Source organism: Phocoena sinus, chromosome 12 (assembly GCF_008692025.1).
Source record: "Phocoena sinus isolate mPhoSin1 chromosome 12, mPhoSin1.pri, whole genome shotgun sequence".
Lineage (NCBI taxonomy): Eukaryota > Metazoa > Chordata > Mammalia > Artiodactyla > Phocoenidae > Phocoena > Phocoena sinus.
In genome coordinates, this window is record NC_045774.1 from 57,729,860 (window position 1) to 57,754,999 (window position 25,140).

Sequence of the window (25,140 nt, forward strand, 5' to 3'; positions counted from 1 at the left end):
ACTCAAGATACAAACCACCATGTCCCCTTACTGATTTTTTTTCCCTTCTTACTCAAACTTCAAATGAGTAGAGTCATCTTCCAGGAAGTAATCCTGAGAGTAGCCAACTGATACCTTTCTGGATTATACGAAAATGAAATGACTATCAAGTTCAAGGGTATCTAGGTATAAGTTTATTTCTCGAAATCATTTTTATTTTCTAATCTCCTAGACCTCTAGTCTACATAATGGTTTACAATTAAATCTAGTTTCTTTCAATGTTTTCCCAGCACAGTTCTTATTTACCCAGTCAGGCTATGATTTAAAACTCCCACCCAAGTTTCTTCTTGGAATTATTTTAAGTTCATACTAGTTTGCGTTGGCTAGAACAGCAGTTCACGTGACCATTCTGTTTTGTCAGTTGTCTAACAGATGAACAGTAACTTGTTATTAGTAACCATTCTACTACTGAAGTTTGCAAATGGTTTTCCTTCTTCTACAGATTGGTATAGATTTAGTTTTCTTCTAAAACATGCATATTTTCATTTACCTGTCATTCAAATCACTTTCCTGATTGGAAGAGAAAGATGTATCATTAGCACTGTCTTAGAGGTAGCTACCCCAGAAAAGTTTCCGACATGTCAATATTATAAATGTCATAATGGAAAAAAAGATTGATAACTAGTATGTAAGAATTTGTTAATCCTTTTTTCCCTCTAAAGAATTGAGGATTATTATAATTTATTTCTAAGAGACAGTATTCAATATTGTGCATATTTTCCAGTTATTGTTATGTACCTGTTGAATCTTTTCAGAATTACTGGATCTTCAGCCTTTACCAATCACAGCTTTGGGATGTGAAGCATATGAAGCACTATACAATTTTAGCCACTTTAACCCTGTGCAGACACAAATATTTCATACGCTGTATCACACAGACTGTAATGTCCTACTTGGAGCGCCCACTGGATCAGGAAAGACTGTTGCAGCTGAATTAGCCATTTTCAGAGTCTTCAACAGGTACCCTACTTCAAAGGTCAGTTGGAAACAATCACATGCTTACATTCAATTAGAAAGCATAGTTTATAATCTGTAAACTAGCCAGTTCTAAACATACTGGCAAGACTCGATGAATAGATTTGTCACTCTTGGTGAATTTTCCAGGGGAGCTCAGATCAGTATTAGAATAACTGGCCACAAGAAAATTTATATTAAAACTTTGGAGTCCTTTAGTTAGATTTCTAATGTACATATCGATGCTCACATGTCCTTTCCTCATCGTAAGATACCTAATTCATAGCCATATTTTTAAGAAATATAATGATTCATAATCATTAATCATAATCAAATCCTTTGGCTATGAAGGAAATGCTAATACTTTAACATATACAGCTTGATTACACAAGGAAATACAGAGGCAGCTTTTATTCCCCGTTTCTCCAAATGGCCATGATATCATTAATGTAAAATAATGTGGCAAGTCAAGTAAGTGTTGATTTTAAGCTTTCTTGAAATATGACGTACTCTCACTTTAGAAACATGATTTTCCAAGAAAGCTAACATTTCCAAGAAATGTTTTAACTTCCTTTTTCAGTGATTTCCAGTTAGTAGCTGTTCTTCCCTACTTAGCTTTACATTTTCCTACTCCTCAGTTTATTATGTGGCGAGTGATTCATTAGGAGGCATACTAACACAACTGTAGAGCTCTGTTCTAAGTTTGAAACATTTTATAAAGGAAAGAATTTTTTTTCAGTAAATAATCTGTATGTAAGTTTGGATTATTAAAGATCGGGGGGGGGTTGTTTATTTTTGTTTTTTAAAAGGTAGAACACCTAAAATGTATGACTGGCATTGGTGTCTTCCATAAAATATGCATTAAAATTTAAACAACCAGATTATTTATCTTTAGAATTTCAAAATTAGTAACTTTTTTCATGAAAGAATTATAACTCAGGTAACTCTTGATCATAAAAACTTCTATTTTCAGTAGAGCCTTAATTTTCTCTAGGTAATGTATTATCTCATAGTTTTTTTTAAATTTTTCACATTATGTTAAAAGATAATTTCATTATAAACTACCTAAAGAAAATACAAATGGCGCTTTTAAAAAAATGCTTAAAATGTTCTATGTCAGTATTTTTATGATGTGCTATATTCATATCTTACTGTGGATAAGTGTTGTTTAAGTTAATGACTTTTTTCTGTTAATTTAAAATTTTAAGTCTTTCGTTATTAAAAGATACAGTTTTTAAACGACAGTTATATTTTGATGAATTTTATCGAGTTTAGCTTTATTTGAAAATGATGTCACTATCTTCATGAGATCTTTTTGCACCCCCATTTTAGGCAGTATATATTGCACCCTTAAAAGCCCTAGTACGTGAAAGAATGGATGATTGGAAAGTTAGAATAGAAGAAAAACTTGGTAAAAAGTAAGTTCTTACTTTTTCAGATGATATGCATTGAATAATCTAAAAGGATCAACCAGTAAAAGATTTGCATAAAACTGTTGAATGCTTTTACAGTGATTTTCATAGTCTTTTTATTTAAAGGTATGGTAGTTAAAATATTATCAATATTCTCATTTGTTTTAAGATTGCAAGTAAATTAAGGGATTTCATTTTTCACTTTTATTTGGCAAGTTAATTTTCTCAAAATGTCTAGACTCAAAAGCAAAAGCAAAATAAGATACATCTCTTTATTTTTCTTTCATATCTTTCAGGGTAACTTCCAAAAACCACTTAGAAGGCATTTTGCATATAAATAATTTACCAAAAATTTAAAAATCATTGAGGAACATGACTTAAAAAAATTTTACTGTTGACAAGGTTATTTATTATCGTACTGTTTTTAATAGCAAGATTGCATTCTAACCTGAGTGACCAATAAAGCATCACTAAATGAATTATGGCACATTCACACAATGCAAAATATTGTATTACTCTATTAAAAAATGAACTCTATATACTGAAGAAATGATCTTCAGAGATAGTTAAAAAAATGTTTTTAAGTTAAGTACCCCTCTTTTGTTTTTAAAAAATGGTAAAGAATATAAATATGTGGTTCTTTTAGAATGAGAACTGGGTGACTGGAGAATATCCATGTTACAGAGACTATTTACTATATATTTTTTGAACCATGTGAATGTATTACCTAGAATGTAAAAAAAAATGAATAAAACTAAGTAAAAGTTTTGGGAATGCTATACTTGGAGGAACTAATCTTGACCTTTTTCTGTTTTTCGAATCAAAACACATATAAAAATGACAGTGATTTCCTAAAATTTGGAGTTAGCCTTCAGATTTCTGTCTTTCTCACTCTAAATCTGATATCCTCTCAGAATGGGGTGGCACATATTTGCCCCAGGTTATCTTGTTTGTGTCCCAATATGTTTGAATTTGCCTATAATATCTACAAAATTTCAAGCTAAGAAAAGAAATGAAGCTCACACATAATCATATTCTTGGTCTGTTTTTTTTTTAAACATCTTTATTGGAGTATAATTGCTTTTTACTGGTGTGTTGCTTTCTGCTTTATAACAAAGTGAATCAGTTATACATATACATATACCCCCATGTCTCCTCCCTCTTGCATCTCCCTCCCTCCCACCCTCTAGGTGGTCACAAAGCAACTAGCTGATCTCCCTGTGCTATACGGCTGCTTCCCACTAACTGTTTTACATTTGGTAGTGTATATATGTCCATGCCACTCTCTTACTTTGTCCCAGCTTACCCTTCCCCCTCCCCATATCCTCAAGTCCATTCTCTAGTAGGTCTGCGACTTTATTCCCATCTTGCTCCTAGGTTCTTCATGACCTTTTTTTTTGTTTGTTTTTAGATTCCACATATATATGCGTTAGCATACGGTATTTCTTTTTTGCTTTCTGACTTACTTTACTCTGTATGACAAACTCTAGGTCCGTCCACCTTACTAGAAATAACTCAATTTCATTTCTTTTTCTGGCTGAGTAATATTCCATTGTATATATGTGCCACATCTTCTTTATCCATTCATCTATGGATGGACACTTAGGTTGCTGTCATGTCCAGGCTATTGTAAATAGAGCTGCAATGAACATTGTGGTACATGACTCTCTTTGAATTATGGTTTTCTCAGGATATATGCCCAGTAGTGGGATTGCTGGGTTGTATGGTAGCTCTATTTTTAGTTTTTGAAGGAACTTCCATACTGTTCTCCATAGTGGCTATATCAATTTACATTCCCACCAACAGTGTAAGAGGGTTCCCTTTTCTCCACACCCTCTCCAGCATTTATTATTTGTAGATTTTTTGATGATGGCCATTCTGACTGGTGTGAGATGATATCTTATTGTAGTTTTGATTTGCATTTCTCTAATGATTAATGATGTTGAGCATTCCTTCATGTGTTTGTTGGCAATCTGTTTATCTTCCTTGGAGAAATGTTTGTTTAGGTCTTCTGCCCATTTTTGGATTGGGTTGTTTGTTTTTTAGATATTTAGCTGCATGAGCTGCTTGTAAATTTTGGAGATTAATCCTTTGTCAGTTGCTTCATTTGCAGATATTTTCTCCCATTCTGAGGGTTGTCTTTTCATCCTGTTTATGGTTTCATTTGCTGTGCAAAAGCTTTGAAGTTTCATTAGGTCCCATTTGTTTATTTTTGCTTTTATTTCCATTTCTCTAGGAGGTGGGTCAAAAAGGATCTTGCTGTGATTTATGTCATAGAGTGTTCTGCCTCTGTTTTCCTCTAAGAGTTTAATAGTGTCTGGCCTTACATTTAGGTCTTTAATCCATTTTGAGTTTATTTTTGTGTATGGTGTTAGGGAGTGTTCTAATTTCATTCTTTTACATGTAGCTGTCCAGTTTTCCCAGCACCACTTACTGAAGGGACTGTCTTTTCTCCATTGTATATTCTTGCCTCCATTATCAAAGGTTAGGTGACCATATGTGTGTGGGTTTATCTCTGGGCTTTCTATCCTGTTCCATTGATCTATATTTCTGTTTTTGTGCCAGTACCATACTGTCTTGATTACTGTAGCTTTGTAATATAGTCTGAAGTCAGGGAGTCTGATTCCTCCAGCTCCATTTTTTTCCCTCAAGACTGCTTTGGCTATTCGGGGTCTTTTGTGTCTCCATGCAAATTTTAAGATTTTTTTGTTCTAGTTCCATAAAAAATGCCATTGGTAGTTTGATAGGGATTGCATTGAATCTGTAGATTGCTTTGGGTAGTAGAGTCATTTTCACAATGTTGATTCTTCCAGTCTAAGACCATGGTATATCTCTCCATCTGTTTGTATCATCTTTAATTTCTTTCATCAGTGTCTTACAGTTTTCTGCATACAGGTCTTTTGTCTCCTTAGGTAGGTTTATTCCTAGATATTTTATTCTTTTTGTTGCAATGGTAAATGGGAGTGTTTTCTTGATTTCACTTTCAGATTTTTCATCATTAGTATATAGGAATGCCAGAGATTTCTGTGCATTAATTTTGTATCCTGCTACTTTACCAAATTCATTGATTAGCTCTAGTAGTTTTCTGGTAGCATCTTTAGGATTCTGTATGTATAGTATCATGTCATCTGCAAACAGTGACAGCTTTACTTCTTTTCCGATTTGGATTCCTTTTATTTCTTTTTCTTCTCTGATTGCTGTGGCTAAAACTTCCAAAACTATGTTGAATAATATTGGTGAGAGTGGACAAACCTTGTCTTCTTCCTGATCTTAGAGGAAATGGTTTCAGTTTTTCACCATTGAGAATGATGTTGTCTGTGGGTTTGTCATATATGGCCTTTATTATTTTGAGGTAAGTTCCCTCTATGCCTACTCTCTGGAGGGTTTTTATCATGGGTGTTGAATTTTGTTGAAAGCTTTCTCTGCATCTATTGAGATGATCATATGGTTTTTCTCCTTCAACTTGTTAATATAGTGTTTCACATTGATTGATTTGCATATATTGAAGAATCCTTGCATTCCTGGGATAAGCCCCATTTGATCATGGTGTATGATCCTTTTAATGTGCCATTGGATTCTGTTTGCTAGTATTTTGTTGAGGGTTTTTGCATCTATGTTCATCAGTGATATTGGACTGTAGTTTTCTTTTTTTGTGACATTGTTGTTTGGTTTTGGTATCAAGGTGATGGTGGCCTCGTAGAATGAGTTTGGGAGTGTTCCTCCCTCTGCTATATTTTGGAAGAGTTTGAGAAGGTTAGGTGTTAGCTCTTCTCTAAATGTTTGATAGACATAATCATATTCTCAATGAATGTCTCCTTTTGTCTTAATAAGTTAACACTTTCCCTCATTAGAAAGGTGTTTATTCCAACATATGGAGGAGGTATGAGTTCAACTCTATAAAATCACATAGGGCAGAGACTTTGTACACATAATCAAAGCAAAGTTTGATATCCTTGCATGTCTGCATAAAAGTTAGATTTCAATGATTTGCTTTTATACATTCTTCATTTTATGGAAGGAGATCATCTTAGAATTATTAAGAAACATCTGTTTTGGACTCAAGTCAGAAAATTTCAGAAATCAAAGGGAGATAAAGTAGTTTTAAGCATAATAAAATTTTATTTTGAAAGACATATTTTTGCTTTTCCAAGCTCATGTGTTACCTGAAAAATTAAAGGGATCATTTTTATTCTTCTCCAGAGTTATTGAACTAACAGGGGATGTAACTCCTGATATGAAATCCATTTCCAAGGCTGACCTTATCGTCACCACACCAGAGAAGTGGGATGGAATCAGCAGAAGCTGGCAGAATAGGAACTATGTAAAGCAAGTCACTATTCTCATCATAGATGAGATCCATCTGCTAGGTGGGTGCCACTATATCTGAGTCCAGTTTACAAACTTCGACTCTTCATACTTGCAGCAGCCAGCATCAGAACTTCTGTTAAATGATTAACATACATTATTCCTATTTCTTAGGGGAGGAAAGAGGCCCTGTTCTAGAAGTCATTGTATCTCGAACGAATTTCATCTCATCTCACACGGAAAAGCCTGTTAGAATAGTTGGACTATCTACTGCATTGGCTAACGCCAGAGACCTTGCTGACTGGCTCAACATTCGTCAGGTATGTGGAAGACTGATAAATTAGGCATTTAATAGTATGGCTCAAGGCTATATTAAGGAGGTTACTATAACACTATAAACTAAAGTATAAAAACTGGAAAGGTTTCTCTCTCATTTTTACTCTAGATGGGCTTGTTCAACTTCCGACCATCAGTGCGTCCAGTTCCACTGGAAGTTCACATTCAGGGTTTCCCAGGTCAACATTACTGTCCTCGTATGGCTAGTATGAATAAGCCTACATTTCAGGGTAAGCTTCAGATTCTTGGAATGAAATACCAACCATTTTGTATGGTAGCCTTTAAATGCATTCTAAATGATGTGGGTTTCTTTGAAAGGGTGGTACTGCTCCAACTTCTACAAATATCTAAAACTATTTACCTTAACTGTTAAGGAGTATAAATATATTTTGAATTAACTATTGACAATTAGATTTCATAAGTGATAATGTCTTTGTAGTAGAATAAATGTATGTAACTTTTTAAAATAATCAAATTAGTCTTAAAAATAATTTATTACGGTACCATGGTAGTAGCTTGAGTAAATGATAAATAGAGGGTACATGTTTTAAATAGATAGATAGAGGGTACATGTTTCACATAATATTGATTTTTATCAGAAATCATCTTAAAAATTTCAGTACTTTTTTTGGCAATGCATCTGTTTATATGTTTTGTTTTTTGTTTTTCCCTTTCTAACAAATTAGGCAAGCAAGAAAGATTTGAGAGTAACACTCCTATCTTACTAAAACATGTTTTCATGTTTAGGCTGCATAAGGAATATTTATTATATCAATTAAAAATAACCTCCAAAATAAATTCCCTAACGTGAACCGCTGTTGATTGTGAGGTGACAGTTGTGAGGTGACTTTTTAGCTGCTGTAATTAGCCTTATGACAGAAGCAAAGTATTGATTGTGAACTAGAGACCAATCTTGGCTGTTCAGATTATTTACACCTCCACAGAAGCATTGTACAAAATCACTAATGAACAATAAATCTGTCGTGAGCTGTTCAGCCACACCTGTTCTTGCAGCAGCAAAAATCCATTAAATGTTGAGGTTTTAAAAAGAGGCAAATTCATTCATGGTTATGTGTACAAATGATACCAATATTGTACTAATATGTGTATTTTAAACATTGTATCTCTAATATGATTTATCAAAGCATTACCATTTGTATTCTATAAATTCTGATAAACTGTGTGTTCATTTTTCATAGTATGTATTGTAGATTGCTTATATTTATTTAAGGAATGGCTGATTGCAAACCAGTGATTGAAATGAAGCATTTTGTGTTATGTAAATCAATAGTAAATAACCTATACCTGCACTTCTCTAGATATGGCATAAGTACAGTAGCTGTCCTTGTAAACTATTTATTATACCTGTAGTGGATCACTATATTTCTTTCAGTTTAGATTTACGATTTTGTGATAGCTTTATTTCTCACTCTTAGGGTATAAATATAGTCAAAGTCCTGTCAACATTTCCATTTATGAACCTTGCTTTTTAGCCCATAAAAAGAAATTCTGCAGTTCACATTTCAAACAAGAAATTACAAGGAGGTTGAATTTCTTATATAAAATAAAAGTTTTTAATAACTCTGTTTTAAGAGACCTGTGTACACCTAAGTATAAATTCTACTTGTGCCATCTTATCAGCATTTTGGAGCCTATGCATAGCAAAGAAACCTCAACTCCAATTAGGTCAAATGATTTATGTGGCTCTTTAAGTAATATTTTCAGTCTTATTACCCAGTTTTCAAATTACTCATCTTCTGTGTGTCTACTCCCTATGTTTCGTCACTCAGATATAGATTCAAGCGTGGTATTCTTTTGAGCTCTCTTCTGCATTCTCTTATCTTCCCTCTTGAAATCTTACACATATGTTTTTAGAAAAAAACAGAAGGAAGACATTCTTCTGACTTATTTCTGACTAATTTATTGATACAAACTCTCTAAATTTTTCTATCTACTGGCAACAGGACAAAAATAAAAGGAATTTTTTGTGGCTTTTCTTCACCACCCGCCCCAGGACTTGACTCTCTCTTCAGACCTCAGGACCGATTAACTGTGGAATATCACTGCTCAGGCAAGCAGAAGCACAACTCAGAAATAGGAAACCCCCCTAAGATTTAGTATCCATATACAGCTATTAATGGAGAGTCGGCTTTTAAGTCTCCTTCCTTGGCAGTTCAGAACAGAACCGGGAGTCGAGATAGTTGAGTCTTCCCTGTCCTAGGCAGAATACTCCCCTGAGCAGAGCCAGCTACCTTTCCTTTCCTATCATTTCTCCAATATGCTGTCAGATCCAGGTAGTAGCTCAAATAATGCTATACTTCATGACCAAATCATGAATTCAATTAAGTCATTTACACCATTAGTTTTCATGTGTCCATTTGATGTCCTGATGAAATTCGGATTCTGGTATAAGTGGCTTACCATTGTATTTTCCACAACTTTTCAACAGCAATTAGAAGCCATTCTCCAGCCAAACCGGTTCTGATATTTGTCTCATCAAGACGTCAAACCCGTCTTACTGCTTTGGAATTGATAGCCTTTCTGGCTACTGAAGAAGATCCAAAGCAGTGGTTGAATATGGATGAAAGAGAGGTAAGCAGCATATTTTATTTCTACATCTTTTACATGTCAAATTAGTTTGTATTGTAGTATAATGGAAATTACGCATATAAGTATGTTTAGTTTTAATCTATATTAAAAGTTTCATATAACATTACAGAAATGTGGGGAAAAGATAGAGAAAATGCATAAATACTGCCACCTTAAAACTATTAATATTTTCATGGATTTTCTTCCAGTATTTTTCCACTAAATATTTTTTTTACATCATATTCCTGTATTTTTCCCTTTAACATCATCACCTATGCATATTTTAATATTCAGCTAAGATTTCTCTAATATTTGAGTGTTCACTGCCCTCATGGAACTTATAATCAATTTTGGAAAATTAACTTTTTATAAACTATATAACGTGATCATTTTTGAAAATTTAGAAAACACTGATAAGTATGTGAAAATTAAAAACCTGTTGTTATCCTTTAACTAAGTAATAACCGTCATTAAATTCTTTTATGTCTACCTAATAATATTCTATTACGTGGCTATTCCATTGTATTTTTCTCCTATAATTAAATAGTTATGCATCTTTATTATTATAGGTTTTTCTTTGTTAGAATTATTTCCTCGGTATAAAGTTCTAAATTTAAAATCAGTGGGTCGGATAATGTGGACGTTCTTATAGCTTTTCGTATACACTGATAATTACTTTCCAAAAGGGCAATAGTAATTGTAGTTATCACTATTGATGTATGAATTGTCAGCAGTATATGAGAGTAACAGTTTCACTACATCCTCATTTGTTGTAATTTACTGTTATACATAAAATGTTTCTTGTTGCTTTAGTGTTTATGTGTGCCTTAATTTTTTTGTGGTCGAACATTTTTTTAATATATATTTGTTTAATTTTTTTCTTTTTTGTCCCTTCATTCCTTTGGGCTTTTATCTGTTGCAGCAGAGCGATTTTTCTTATAGATTTGTGTGGGAGCCTTACCAAATTAAAATACCACATACACACACACACACACACACACACACACACACTCCCCTAAAACTATACAAGCTTACCTTGGAGATATTGTAGATTGGGTTCCAAACCATTGTAATAAAGCAAACCTTGCAATAAAGCAAATCACACGAAATTTTTGGTTTCCTAGATCGTAACAAAAGTTATATTTGCACTATACTATAGTCAGTTAAGAGTGCAATAGCATTATGTCTTAAAAGAATGTACATACCTTAATGTAAAAAGACTGTATTGCTAAAAAACGCTAACCATCATCTGAGCCTTCAGTAGTCGTAGTAGTGACATCAAAGATCACTGATCACAGCTCATTGTAGCAAATATAATAATGATGAAAAAGTTTGAAACATTGAGAGAACTTCCAAAATGTGACACAGAGACATGAAGTGAGCAAATGTTGTTGAAAAAATGGTGTTCATAGACTTGCTCAATGTAGAGTTGCCAGAAACCTTCAATTTGTAAAAAAACACAATATCTGCAAAACACAATAAAATGAGGTATGCCTTATGATGTCACTTTTTTCCATGTATATGTATTGATTATATATACGTATTAATCTTTCATCTACTTTATTAGTAAACTTTGGTAGTTCACTGAATGTCATTTATCTTAGTTGTTTTTTCGAATAGCAGTTTTTGCATTTTATGTGATACAATCTGTTTATATGGGCTTTGTGATTCCTTCTAATACTTCTAAATGTAGGTATACCTCCTCCCCTCCATAGATTTGTAGACAGTGATTTTTCTTTTCTAATACTTTTCCAGTTTTTTTAAATATGCTCCTAGTTGGAGTTATGATGAAAAAATAGTTGATACCGGTAATAAAACTGTTGCATTGTCCTCCTTCTCCCTGCACACCTCCCCTTTCTCATCTCACGCAGCCTGAAGAACAGTAAACATGCTGCTTCTAGCCCACTAGTGTCAGTGTCAACAGTCACATATTTCTCCCCTTCCACATCTCACGACTCATTTAGGGTTAGTACCCCTGTTGGATGGTACTGTGTATATTATGGTCATACATTAACTAATATTAGTTAACTAATAATAGTTAATATTTCAAAGCGTTCTTGCATAGGACCAACCACAGATGACCCCAAAATTAGCTTCATATAAAAAGTATCACATGACTCCATGAAGTAGAGTGAAAGTTATCATTTTATCTTTTAAGTTTCATCATTAGTTCCTTACTGTGACTTGTAGGCATATACAAGGTGTATAACTCAAGATCATTTAAAATCAAAATAATTTTGTTGGGCTTCCCTGGTGGCGCAGTGGTTGGGAGTCCGCCTGCCGATGCAGGGGACATGGGTTCGTGTCCCGGTCCGGGAGGATCCCACATGCCGCGGCAGCGGCTGGGCCCGTGAGCCATGGCCGCTGAGCCTGCGCGTCCGGAGCCTGTGCTCCGCGACGGGAGAGGCCACAGCAGTGAGAGGCCCGCGTATCGCAAAAAAAAAAAAAAAAAAAATAATTTTGTTAAAAGTTCCTTGTCCTGTGTTATTTAATTATTGTGCCCAAATAATCACCCTGTTTTGTCTAAACAGTATCTTGAAGGCAAATGCTGAAAAATAGTTGTATGGAATATTGACAGTTTAGTTTATGTGCAGCATCTATCTAGGCTTAGTTTTGTTTTTTGTTTTTGTTTTTGTTTTCTTCTTGTGTCTTATCCCTAACAGTGTTCCTAATGGAGACTTTTCTTAGAAGTCAAGGTGCAAGGTACCTACTTATTGAATCCATTTTAGGATGTTTGCTTATATATATAAGAGCTGTGCCTTTAGCACATATGTGACTCACATGAACCTCAAATGTGAACCTCATGTGCTCTCCCCAACTATAGTACAACTCTACTATTCTTTATTTTTTTATTTTAAGGTATGAGACCTAAGGAATTCTGGACAGCTCAGCCATTATATAGAACTACCTCTCTGTTTTGTTTTGTTTCGTTTTTATTTAACCCAAGAATCTATCACCAAGGCTCATTAGAAACCATAGAATTTACTTGCATGGTTTCTGCTGTTTCATAGACTTTCACTGCTAAGATAGGACAGTTAGAAATTGCCATTTCTGCACATTTTGTTTCACTAAGCCCATCTCAAGAATAAGACAACCCAGGCTTTGTTTTTATTCCTGCCTCTAAAAGCAATCACCTTTAAAATCAAAATTTCTGAGAGTTTATAACCAATTATTATGCAAATTCATTCTAATTATACCAAAACCTCCTATAAAGCAGGTGTTTCCGTGCGTTGTTGAATCCCCTAAATAATTAAATTAGGAGGACTTTTCAGCACTTTAATTTTGTAAGAGTTATTTTCTGTAATATCCGGGGCTAGACACTTGGTGACAATTCCTATTGCTGCTCCTTGGACAGTGTCAGGTTGGTGTTCTGTGGTAGGTCATGAGTACTCTGGTTAGGACTCTAGTGTTGACAACTTGATCATTCAAGGAGGCAGAGTAAGCATGGGAGCAGTTATCCTGGCAGCTGTGAAGCAAGGTGCTTGTGGAAGAGGGTTGCATCAAAGTCATTCTGAAACTGAATGGTGTGAAGTCAGAAAGTGTCCCTAGATGTGGAGGTGGGAGGGGAGAGGTTCAGTGGGGGAGTAAAGAAAGCCAGGGCAAATCTGAAGAGGCTGGAGAAAGAGAATGTGACCAAGGAAGAATGTATGTGTTGTATTTTGTTTCTCAGCAAAGACAAAAGGAGTTGTCCATCTAACTTTTTAACCCAGTAAAATCTCTTTACTTTACCTAAAGTAAAGTATTAGGAAGCAGATCCTCTTCAAGTGGATCACTGATATGAAATCATACTGCAGAATGAGAAAACCCCAAAAGTAATGCCCTTTCGTATTTGCCATTATGAAGACTTCTTGCACTGATTTCAAAAGTTTGTGGGCATGTGCTGCCCTGTCTCTTGAATTCTCAGTTGGACAGCCACCACTTCCACCATTAACCTCAAACTATTGTTGGGCTTTTGCCTCACTCTCCCAAGCTTCAGTTTCAAGACAGAAACATCTGAATGCCTGAACTTCAATCTCTAGCATGCAGCAGGAATAGGGAATATCTTCTTCACTTTGGCCTCTACTGAGGGATTTTCAGGTACTGGCTGTCTATAAACAGTGTAGGTACAAGCAGTGAAGGTTCACTATAGTCTATTATTTGTCCAAACTCACTGATACACAGTCTCTCCAAACCTACACTTAAAAAAACAAATTTCTTCTAACAATGCAATTCTCCCTCATATAACCAAAATCCACTCATCCCTCCCCAAGGGGGGCAACTGAAAATTTCATCATTAAATTCATTAATCCTAGATCTCTTGATTATATCCAGTCACCCTCTGGTTCTTTGGCAATCCTCTCTCAATATTCTCTAGCCAATGGACTAAATGATAAAGTTACCCACAATTAACACATGCTATATTCAACAGTAGAGGATAGGGAGAGGAAAGAGAAATGAAATTATTTAAAATGTAACATATCGTTAGTTAAAATATGTTAGTGCAGGGCTTCCCTGGTGGCACAGTGGTTAAGAATCCACCTGCCAATGCAGAGGACACGGGTTCGAGCCCTGGTCCGGGAAGATCCCCCACATGCTGCAGAGCAGCTAAGCCCATACGCCACAACTACTGAGCCTGTGCTCTAGAGCCTGTGAGCCACAACTACTGAGCCCATGTGCCACAACTACTGAAGCCCGTGTGCCTAGAGCCCATGCTCCGCAACAAGAGAAGCCATCGCAATGAGAAGTCCGTGCACCGTGACAAAGAGTAGCGCCCGCTCGCCACAACTAGAGAAAGCCCACGCAGAGCAATGAAGACCCAATGCAGCCAAAAAATAAAATAAATAAATTTTAAAATAAATAAAGAAATAGAATATGTTAGTACGTATATGAGATAGCAAGGGTAGAGACCACAGTGTTTGTTTCTGCAACTGATTGGGGAGCTAAAAAGATATTTGTGGTTTATTTTCTCTGCTATCCACCACCTGTACACTTCTTCAACCAGCCCCTAAGCTAATTATGATTCTTTATCCAGTGGAGTTACCAAAACCCACATTACTGAGACACTGGAAATTGGATGTTCATATATGCTTAGTATATAGGGTTTTTTAGAACTTCGATTTATTTTCCAAATGTGAGAAGATTTCTCTGAGGTCCATTCAAAGTTTTCCCTCCCCTTATTGTATAGCAGTAGCCCAGTTTTTCCATCAGGGTCAGTCACCTAAACTACACCAGGATCATATTTTCCTTGCTCACCCTGTAGCATAAGGGCCTCAAATGGCCCTGTGGCTGTTTCAGCTTCCAAGTAAATTGTTACATCCCTTGGATATTGTCTGTAAACTAGAAGAGCTAGAGGTATAGGGAAAGGAAACAAAAAATTTCCAAGTGGATTATTAGCTATGTTTGCAGAAGACATCGGCATACACTGACTACTTGGTTCCTGGAACTGTATGTTCTGGCAGTGAGAGAAGTAGCATCATTTAATGATTGCGTAGTTCAGAGCATACACCTTATCCTACAAAATAACACACCAACCTTGCCAAAGTAGTGTATCTCAGCTGCCACTCAGTCATTAATCTATAAAACCTTCTCTTTCTGGGTAATGAGAGACATAATAGGAACAGTGGATCCCATGGCATCCATTGTCTTAATCTTTCTCTATGATGTGAGCTCTTCAGTCAGAAAAATTATCATACAGGATATCATGAAGATGTATAAAGCATTCAGTAATCCTACCATTGAAGCCACTGGCAGGACATGATGGGCAGCATAGGAGAATCAAAATCTGTAGTGTCCATTCTAGACATCATCTCAAATAGATGTCCCCTCTGTGATAGAAAGGGTCCAGTATAATTCCCTTACCACTAGATAGCTGTCTGTTCCCATGACGAAGGTACTTATAATGGGCCCAGGGTTGTCTGCGTTGGTGGCATATGGGGCACTGAGCAGTGGCAGTAGTGGGTCGGCCTGAGGAAGAGGAAGTCCGTGTTTAGCCCAGGCAGAGTTTCATCTCTTCCACCGTGGAGCCACTTAGTACGTGAAACCATTGCACAAAGACCTGGGGCCTGGGAGGGAAGCTGCTGGGTACCCTCAGATGCCCACTTGACTGTTAACAGCATTTTCCACACTGCTGTTAACTTTTTGGTAAACATCTTCATGGGATATAGGTAGCTGTTTATTCTAGCACCATTCTAAAAGTTCATCTACACAAAACTTCTGCCTTTCTTGCCACTTGTCTTCCAATAGCACTCTTGCCAAGCTCCTGACCATTTGGCTAATCCAGTAACTACAGAGCAAAGGATGGATCATCAATTTGCATCATCTCTACTTTGTAAGAAAGTGACAAGGAGATACTTAACACTCAACTTTTACTCTTTCCTTAGAGTCATCCGTGAAAGTACCATAATATCACATCAGTGTACTTCTTATGGTGCCACAATCTTGTTCAAAGCCATTTGGAATTTGGAACTTTTTCCCCCTCAGTCAATTTGACATAAGAAATACCCCATGGGGCCTAGGTACATAGGCTGAAGTCGAGATAGTATGGCAGGAATAGGCACACACATGGAGGGTTCATGGATCACCTTTCATGATATTCTTCCATCAGCTCCTTTTATTTCTAATAACGATGAGTGCTGCTAGATAGCTCAGATAACATCCAGTTCGTGATCAGCAGCTTCAGTTGCAAGGTTACCTGGTATTACATAGTCAGGAATTCTTTCTCTCCCTGCTCAAAAATATCCATTAAATAATGCTCTAACTTAAATCAATAGGTAGCTCTTAAGAGAATTTGTAAAGTATTCATTTATTTAACATATATTTATTGATTGTCTACAACTTACCCAGCACTGTGTGTTAGCCTTACTGATCCCAAATCTCAAAGAGCTTAAGTGAAGAAAATAGAAATTTAAAAATATATGCATGATTAAATAAATAAGTTGATATCAAATTATGAAAATTGTATGGAAGAAACCAATAAGAAATGGAATAGAATAGGGGAATGGGAGGCTTCTTTAAATAGATTAGTCAGAGAAGACTTCTCTAAAGAGATGACATTTAAGCTGAGCACCAAAGCATAAGAACAAGCTGGCTACACAAAGAGAGAAGATAACAGCGTTTCAGGTGAAGGGACAGCATGTTAAAGGAACAGTGGGGTAGATCAGTTGAGCTGGAGCCGCATAAGCAGGAGGAGGGTGGTACAAGTTACACTTGAGAGACAGGCAGGAGCCAGCTCATGCAAGGCCATAGCCCCATGGTTAAGGAGCTTGGATTTTTATTCAAAGTACTATGGGAAGACAGTCATTTTTTCATTTATTAGACCAACATTTATTGAGCTCCTTCTGTGTGTCAGGTGTCAGGTAAAGTTCCTGCCCTATGGAATTAACATTCTAGTGGGAGTGATAGCTAATAAGCAAGTATGTCAAGTTGTAATAATTCACATGGGGGAAAAAATAAGCAAGTTAAAGGGAATAGGGAATGCCAAAGATGGTAGTGGAATGTTGTACATTAATACAAGTTGAGAAGGCCTCCCTGATGAAGGTACCTTTGAACAAAGAACTGAAGGAATCAAGGAAGCAAACTAAGCAGGTATCTGAGGGAGGAGTGTTCCAGGGCATTAAAGGGTTTTAAGCTAAACAAATTACATACCCCAATTTACATTTTAAGATCACTTTTGCTGCTTAGTGGAAAATGAATTGAAGTGGAAGTAAGCATGGAATTAACGATGGTGGTGACCTAGGGGCCACCTAGAGCGGTAACAGTGGGAATGAAAAAATATATTTGGGGCTAGATGCAATAGGACTTTCTAATAGATGAGAAATGGAGATTCAAGAACTGAAAAGAATCAAGAATGGTGCCCCAGTTATTAACCCTAAACATCTGAGTAAATAATAGCATCATTTATTGAAATGGGGAGAACCGAGACTGTAGGATAGAGAGGAAGGAGGAGACAGATTTAGGATGGAGAGAGACAGACGGAGAAGACAGATCTGAGCTTAAAAAAAAAAAAAAAAGGAAAGAAAAGAAAAGAAAATTATATTTTGGACATGTTAATTTGTATCTCCAAGACTTTCAAGTGGAGATCTCAAGGCAGTTAAATGTTGGAAGTCTGTAAAACCCACAGAGGATGTGAGATATATGAACTTGGGAGCATCTGCATAGAAGCAGCCTTTAAACCCAGGTGAGCACCTGAGACCCTCGGATAGAGAGGGTGGAGATCAAAAGGCAGGCCTGAGGGACTCTCTCATTGTGAGCTTAGGTAGAAAATGAGCTGGCAACGAACCCTGAGAAAGCAGTGCCAGTGAGGAAACACAGTGTCCTAGAACACTGTAGACAGGAGGGGTTCGTGAAGGAAGGAGTGCTTGACTACATCAAATGTTAATGGGAGCTGAGTGAGATGAGAGCAGAGAAACACCGGTGGGATTTAGCACTTGGACATCTTGGACGAACTTGGCAAGTAGGGTCAGTGACATGTTGTGAACATAAGCCAGTTTGGAAGGAGTTGAGGAATAAATGGGTGGGAGGGGAAGGAAATGGAAGCAAATAGCATATACAACTCCTTCTAGAAGCTTTTCTATGTAATTTAATTAGTTATAATTTAGTGCCTAACAAGTGTGGTTCGTTGGCTTCTGCCAAATACTCTGCAATCTGGTTTGACGTGCAAGGGTGAATGGTGCTGGGATCTGGATAGCTGCCAACCTGCTTGGAAAGATAAAAGAGCAGAGGGAACACCCTTTCTTCTGAGCGGGTTTACTGATTGAAAGCTCAGAATACTGTGCTTATTTCATCACTCACACCTTGCATGAGATGCATATCTGGGATGGGAAAGCAGAACCCTGGCTGAAGATTAGACTTTATTCTTCAGTCTTACTTATATTCTCCTCCTCAACTCCTCTGTGTGTCTGTCCAATTAGCAGCAGGGCTAACCCTTTCTTCTTCCACACTGTTAAATAAGGTCCAGGTAGCTAAAAGAAAAGCACATCAAAGACAACTAGCTTTTTTTTTTTTTTTCCCCCTTACATGTAGGAATGAATTAAACAGAATCCTACAAGGCTTTTTGCCCTGAAGGTCCTGGACCACAATGTTTGAGTTGTGTTCTAAAGTCTGCGGTGCCACGAGAAGGTAGATGCTGGGAAATAATCTGAAGCAGGAAAGGGGATAGCTTTCTCACTGAAGCACGATAGGAAAAGAATCCAGATGTGGATAACATGAAAATCGGAGGAGTATGGAAGACAAGAATTCCTTGGAACATAGTATTGTTAAACCTTGTTAATTCAAATTAATTGGCTAGAAGACTCACACAGATGACACTGAATATAATTAAGGAAATGTGCTAATTATAAATTTACACAATGCTTCAAAGTGAATTAATGAAAAACTGTAGCATAGGTACACAGGAGGAGCACGTTCATGAAAAGTAGAATTGGTGTTATTTCCGCATGCTTAATACTGAAGGAATTTTTTGATGCTTGAAAATTATTTCATTTTAAGCTAAACATAACTCACCCAACCTCATTACAAGTAAAACCTTCATAGACGTACAAAGATGAACTATAGCCTAGCTTTACACAAAATGATCACAAGTTCAGATTTGGTGGAGTTTCTACTACTGACATTTTACCATAGCTTTCTTTGATTCATTTGCTTTTTCATTCAACATATATATATTGACCTCTTCCTGTAGGTAAGAAGTTAGTACCAGGCTCTGAAAATGGACTTGGAGATTGTTAAAAATCAGAAATTAAGTTGAGTTTAATGTAGGGTAACCACATTTTCAACTTGGACAATCTGTTTTATCAAACTAAAATAGATTTAGCTCCTGATAACAAAACTCCCACCCCAAGTGCTTTCTATTTTGATCAAGCTTCAGACCTCTTAATGACTACCCAATAAAGAAAACTATTAGGCTCAGAATATTAAGTGTCAAAACAGACGTTATCTACAGATTTGCTGAACACTGGACATTGAACTGAGTTGGGTCTCATGGAATATTTGTGTAATTAAGAGCAACTTCAAGATAGGAGACTGTTCTTTTTTATTTTGTCTTAGTTGATATCATATATGTCCTATTGACTAAAGAGGCAAAGCTCTTATTATGCTTAGTAATAATTGCTATATTTATCAAGTACTTTATAGTTCACTAAAGACTTATCCCATTTAATCATGAACTCTGGGAGGGTCGTTCCTGTTATCCCAATTTTACAGATGCAGAAACTGAAACTTAGAAGAATTAAGTGACTTGCCCAACAGCACAAAGCAAGTAAGCAGAGCGTGGGAGGTCAAAAACAGAGTGGCTGTCTCAGAGTAATGTTCTTTTACTGTCCTGCACAGTAATGGCATCATGGACAACATACTGTCTAGAGAAGATGGAAAAGTCAAAGTAAGGGTGTGTGTCATTTGACGGGGACGGAAGTCAGTAGCTAAAATATCAAATGCAAGCAACCAACAAGAGCTGTGCCGTTCTCAATCATGAGAGGTGATATCTTAGTTTAGAAAAGAATGTTATTTTAAGTATTCTTCATTTTGAGGCGTAGGAGTAGAAATACTCAAATAATAAAGAAGAAATAGATTTGCAAATCATCTGCATAGCGTTCCCCAGCTGTGTGAGTCTAGGACATTATTCATTATTTCAAATCTTATCTGTTTTTTGTATACCGTTTAAAACAATGTGGTCCAGCCCTAAGTCAAGTGGATGATGTCATTACTTCAAGTAGTTATTTGAAATATCCCTCATTCATGTGATGATTAGAGGGTGGCATTGTGGTTGAGAGCATGGACTAGAGCCAGGCTTCCTGGGTTCAGTACTGACTTCCCACTGCAAGTGGGATGTTTCACTTCTGAGCCTCATCCTTTAATCTGTGAAAGGATGATAATCTATCCCCACAAGAGTCTTGCGAGGATTAAATGTATTAGTACATTTAATGTACATAGAACAGGCCTGGGACAGAGTTAAATATTCAATAAGTGTTATTACATTGAATAACATCTTTTAAACAGATAGATTCTTTTTGCTGAAAGCACTGGTAAAATTTGGTCATATATTTATAATCTTTTGCTTGTGGTCCTTCACAAATTTAATTCATATTAATATAGTATTTGTTCATTTAAAATTGTGCTACTTTAGAAAATCAATTCTATAATGTCTCTTTTATCAGCTTTCTCTGCATTTTAAAAGCAGAGATGTATGAAAATGTTCTCCAAGAATGTTTTGGAATTTGAACTCACCAGAAATTGAAATAAGCATAAAATGTATACTCAAAAAATTACCAATAGCATAGTGAATTAAGTTGGAAACATTAATAAGGAAAAATTTGTAATATCTCAGCCCTATATAGCCCAGTTTTGATATTGCTATTATTAAGAATCAGGCTAACCTAAAAACAGACATTGAAAATAGTATTGTGTTTATTTAGCAGACAATAGCAAAGATTTACATGTTATTATTTAGATTTCATTTATAGATTTACTTCTCATATAATTGTATTTTTAATCATTTATAAATGTATTTATATATTAACAGTATCATAAATTACTTTGAGGTGTGCTTGTTTTGGGTTTCAGGGGGGCAGCAAGAGAATATGTTCTGAGGTGTATTGGTAAAGTTTGGAAACTTACTACCTTTAATTAATTTTATTTTTTTATTTTTTTCCTATTAGTAGATCAAAAGAATGTTCTAAAGTGTTTCTTTCATTTTAGTTTTTCCCCTTCAGTCTGTAGGGTTTATCATAAAAAGTGTATTTTAAGAATAAAAGTAATTATGAGGAAATGTTTTAACTTCATTTAACATCTGTACCAGATGTGATATATTTAATTATTTTTTTAAAAAAGAAAGTCTTTGTAACTTTCATTATTCTTCGGTATGGTACATCTTTTATTGAGTGTTTTATACAATTGATAAGCATTATTCAGTGGCATATGGTCTGAGTCTGATGTGCTTTGAAAAGAGTACAGAGTTCTGATAATGAGGATTCTGTGAAAATGGGAAAACCAGCACAACAGATACGCTTTGAGAAAGTATGGGTTTTTAGCATCTTGAAACAATATATCACACTCAAAGGGACAGAACTGGGCTGCACAATCTGTTAGCTCATTCTTGTCCAATCTGGTCTCCTCCTTTCTTTTGGAGCCAGCATTGTCATCAACTCACTGAATTATATTCTGACTGGAATGTATTTCAGGCACAGAGTAATGTATCTACTTAAATGGAATCCTATCTTTCTACAAAAGCTTTTTGAGTATAATAAATTTAAAATATAAAAAAAATTTCTATTAAGTTAAAGTAATTGGTTCAACAGTTTACATATGTGCCTTCTCCCCCACACCCTAAAGAAAGACCACTGCTTGGAGGAGCATAGGTCTGTTTTTATTTATAATACGGAAAAAATTTTTTGGTTTAACTAACATACAGTCAGACGTATTTCAGGGACCGTTTATCGGAAAGATACCTGCACATTACAGCAGATGTTCCTTGAACAGAAATGAACTATGGAATTAAAACTTCCTCTATCAAAGTGTGTTAGTTACATGATTATTCTTTTTAAAATTCTATAGCAGCCTTTCTTAACAAGAATTAAGCCTTCATGTCCTAAGACATCCAATGAATGTAATAAATGAACTTTTCTCCTAACCATCTGGAATGGTACTAACTATCCTTGGAAAAATTAAGAAGATGGCAATTCAGATATTTTTTTGTGAGGCTCAGTTCTCTCAGGGAACCAGAATTGAGAAAGACTACTATATAGTGCTCAAGGCCACTGAGTCTTTTAACTTGAAGCATAGTGTGTTGTGTAAAAGAATTAGGTGTTACTTTAGGGCTACATGTATGTAAAGGATTCAGTGTGATAATCTTTGTAAAGTGATAAGCACAATGCCTGACACATAATAAGTACTCAACAAATAATATCTATTATCATGTTTTAAGCTTTCATTATCCTAAATTCCTAAAAAATTTTGCTTGTATTATGTTCTTTTGATCCAGATGAAACCTATTTTAAGTGTAGGATGAAGATGCATATAATCTAATCAAAAATTATATTTTCAAATTTAAACAGACTGTCCTTGTAATATTTTATGCTTAATGATTGAGTAACATTACTATAAATTTTGCTTTTTTTATGATGTACAAATAATTCAGAATTCATCCACAGTAACTGTGTAATAAATGAAGTTGTTTTCTGTGATTGTCCTCGTGAGGATTTTAGGTCATTACCAGTTTAGATAGGCAAATAGTTCTTTTTAATGCATTGATTTATGTGAAAGTGGGGGAAGGGAATGAGAAACAGCCAGGCTTCCCTGATGCAAAAGGACGCGATATTACTGCCTCACCAAACCTCCTGCCACAGGATTCCTCAGCTTTCCTATGGTAAATGGTATGTTATTTTTTGGATATGATTGGCATTGCCATGGAACACTGCAAATTATACAAGTTATACATACACACTGCTATTTAAGTTGTGAAACTGAAAAATCCCGAAACTAATTGTCAGAGTAAGAATAATGAATTATTCTTGATAGTGTAAATTGAAGATATTTTATGCAGTGAACTATTGAACGAAGAAAGGATGATAGGCAGTCATTTGAGAACAGCTAACATAATTTATGAGACAGGACAGTAACTTTTGTTTATAGCATACATTTGTAGTCAACATTTATATTAATACATTTCCATATTCTTGCTAAACAGATTGTAAAGAAAATAATGCAGGAATATCAGGTGACTGTACTGTGACTATGAAACAGAATGAATTCTGTATACATTGCATTCAATTCAGGAAAGTGGGTAAATAAGATTTCTGATGTGTATGTTATTAAAATATTACCTAGTCTATGCAGTGCTTTTTATACATTAATAATTATTATAAAGCCAAACTCCATCTTTCTTTTTTATTTATTTTTTGATTATTGGAGTAAAAGAACTTTTTACCACATAAAAGGCTTGGAAAACTTTTCCAACCATTGAAAATAAAATTAGTAAGAATGAAAACAGTTGGAATGCTTCATTATATGAATATGTTTGTCTTTTTCTTTTTAATTGGGGTATAATTGATTTACAACGTTGTGTTAGTTTCAGATGTACAGCAAAGTGAATCTGTTATACAAATACATATATCTACTCTTTTTTTAGATCCTTTTCCCATAAAGGCCATTACAGAGTATTGAGTAGAGTTCCCTGTGCTATACAGTAGGCCCTTGTTACTTATCTATTTTATGTATAGTAGTGTGTATGTGTCAATCCCAATCTTCCAATTTACCCCTCCCCCCGAATATGTTTGTCTTATGAATTTTTACCAAAATGGCAGCAGCCACCTGAAGTTTCTCTAGATGGAGATTTTGTGAACTGTTTACTGGTTTATGCAGAGCAAGGAGCATAAGTGTATTGCAGGTATACTTGTGTATATTCGAGGTGATTAATAATAGAAGGCAAAAAGGAAATGAAGTCTGAAAATAATGTCACTCTTCCAACTTCTATCTCAGTCTTCAGGCATATAATAGTTATACATGTATTGGTGCCTACTTCCAAGTTCCTTCTCCACTGTTGTTTACTGATGTGGTCATGAAGCTGTAGACATAACTAAAACATGTCCTTCTTCTGAATGCTCATATATTCTCAAACCACTTGGTCTCTGCATTGCTGCCCTCAGGGAGTTGCCCAAGAAGGTTCCCAGGCTGCACCTAGTGTCGTCATCTTCTTTAGGGACAAGTAGAGGTCTATCATTAAGCAGAAAGAGATTGGGTTTTCTGTTTAGTTCTTTACAGGAAGTAAGTTTTGTAAGAAAATAAGATTTGCTGCTCGTTGCCATAAAATCTCTGTTGCATTAAGAATTTTCCATGTAGAATGGAAAGTGATAAAATATTCTGAGAGTATATATGAAATATAAGTTTCAGAAACTGTTTACACATATAAAATTCAATGAGCTAAACTGAGGCTGGAAATGCAATCTGTTTTAAAATGCAAAAACTGGAATGTATAAGAATTCTGAATGCTAAAGTTAGCATTTAAAATAAGTAAGGTAAGGAAGTACTTAACCAATATTGCTAGAATAATTAACTATTTAGGAAAAATAAACTTAGATTTCTACCATACTTTCTATTACAAAATTACAAGTTAATTATTTAAATGTAAAAAATAAAACTATAACAGAAGTTAAAGGAATAGTAGGTGAATATGTATTTGATCTCAAGATGAGGAAAAGTTTTCTAAGCAAAAAAAAAATAAGGGACCAATTTAAAATTTTAAGTCCATAAAGTAAAAAAATTAAATAAATAAAATGAAGTACTTATAAAACTGGATGAAAGTTTATACCATGTGATGGACAAGGGGTTGATACCCTTAATACATAAAGAGCTATCACAACCCAATAAGAAAAAAGGCTACTCAATAAACGGAAAGATAATTTACCAAAAAGTCAAACAGTAAATATGAAAAGTATTTAACTGAACTGTTGATTAAAGAAATGAGAAGTAAGCAAAAGTATATACCAGTTTGATTTTTTAAATGAAGAAACTGAGGCTCAGAGAAGGTATGTGACTT

General features: G+C 35.3%; 1 protein-coding gene across 2 annotated transcripts in view; it reads left to right on the forward strand.

Moving 5' to 3' along the window:
- ASCC3 (activating signal cointegrator 1 complex subunit 3) overlaps positions 1 to 25,140 on the forward strand; it is a 366,641-nt gene that overhangs the window by 236,444 nt on the left and 105,057 nt on the right. For both annotated transcript variants that reach the window (XM_032651063.1, XM_032651064.1), the window contains exons 25-30: positions 795 to 1,015; positions 2,326 to 2,411; positions 6,606 to 6,772; positions 6,885 to 7,030; positions 7,156 to 7,276; positions 9,496 to 9,638. In XM_032651063.1, coding sequence (XP_032506954.1) covers positions 795 to 1,015; positions 2,326 to 2,411; positions 6,606 to 6,772; positions 6,885 to 7,030; positions 7,156 to 7,276; positions 9,496 to 9,638 — 884 coding nt within the window. The remainder of the gene's footprint in view (positions 1 to 794; positions 1,016 to 2,325; positions 2,412 to 6,605; positions 6,773 to 6,884; positions 7,031 to 7,155; positions 7,277 to 9,495; positions 9,639 to 25,140) is intronic.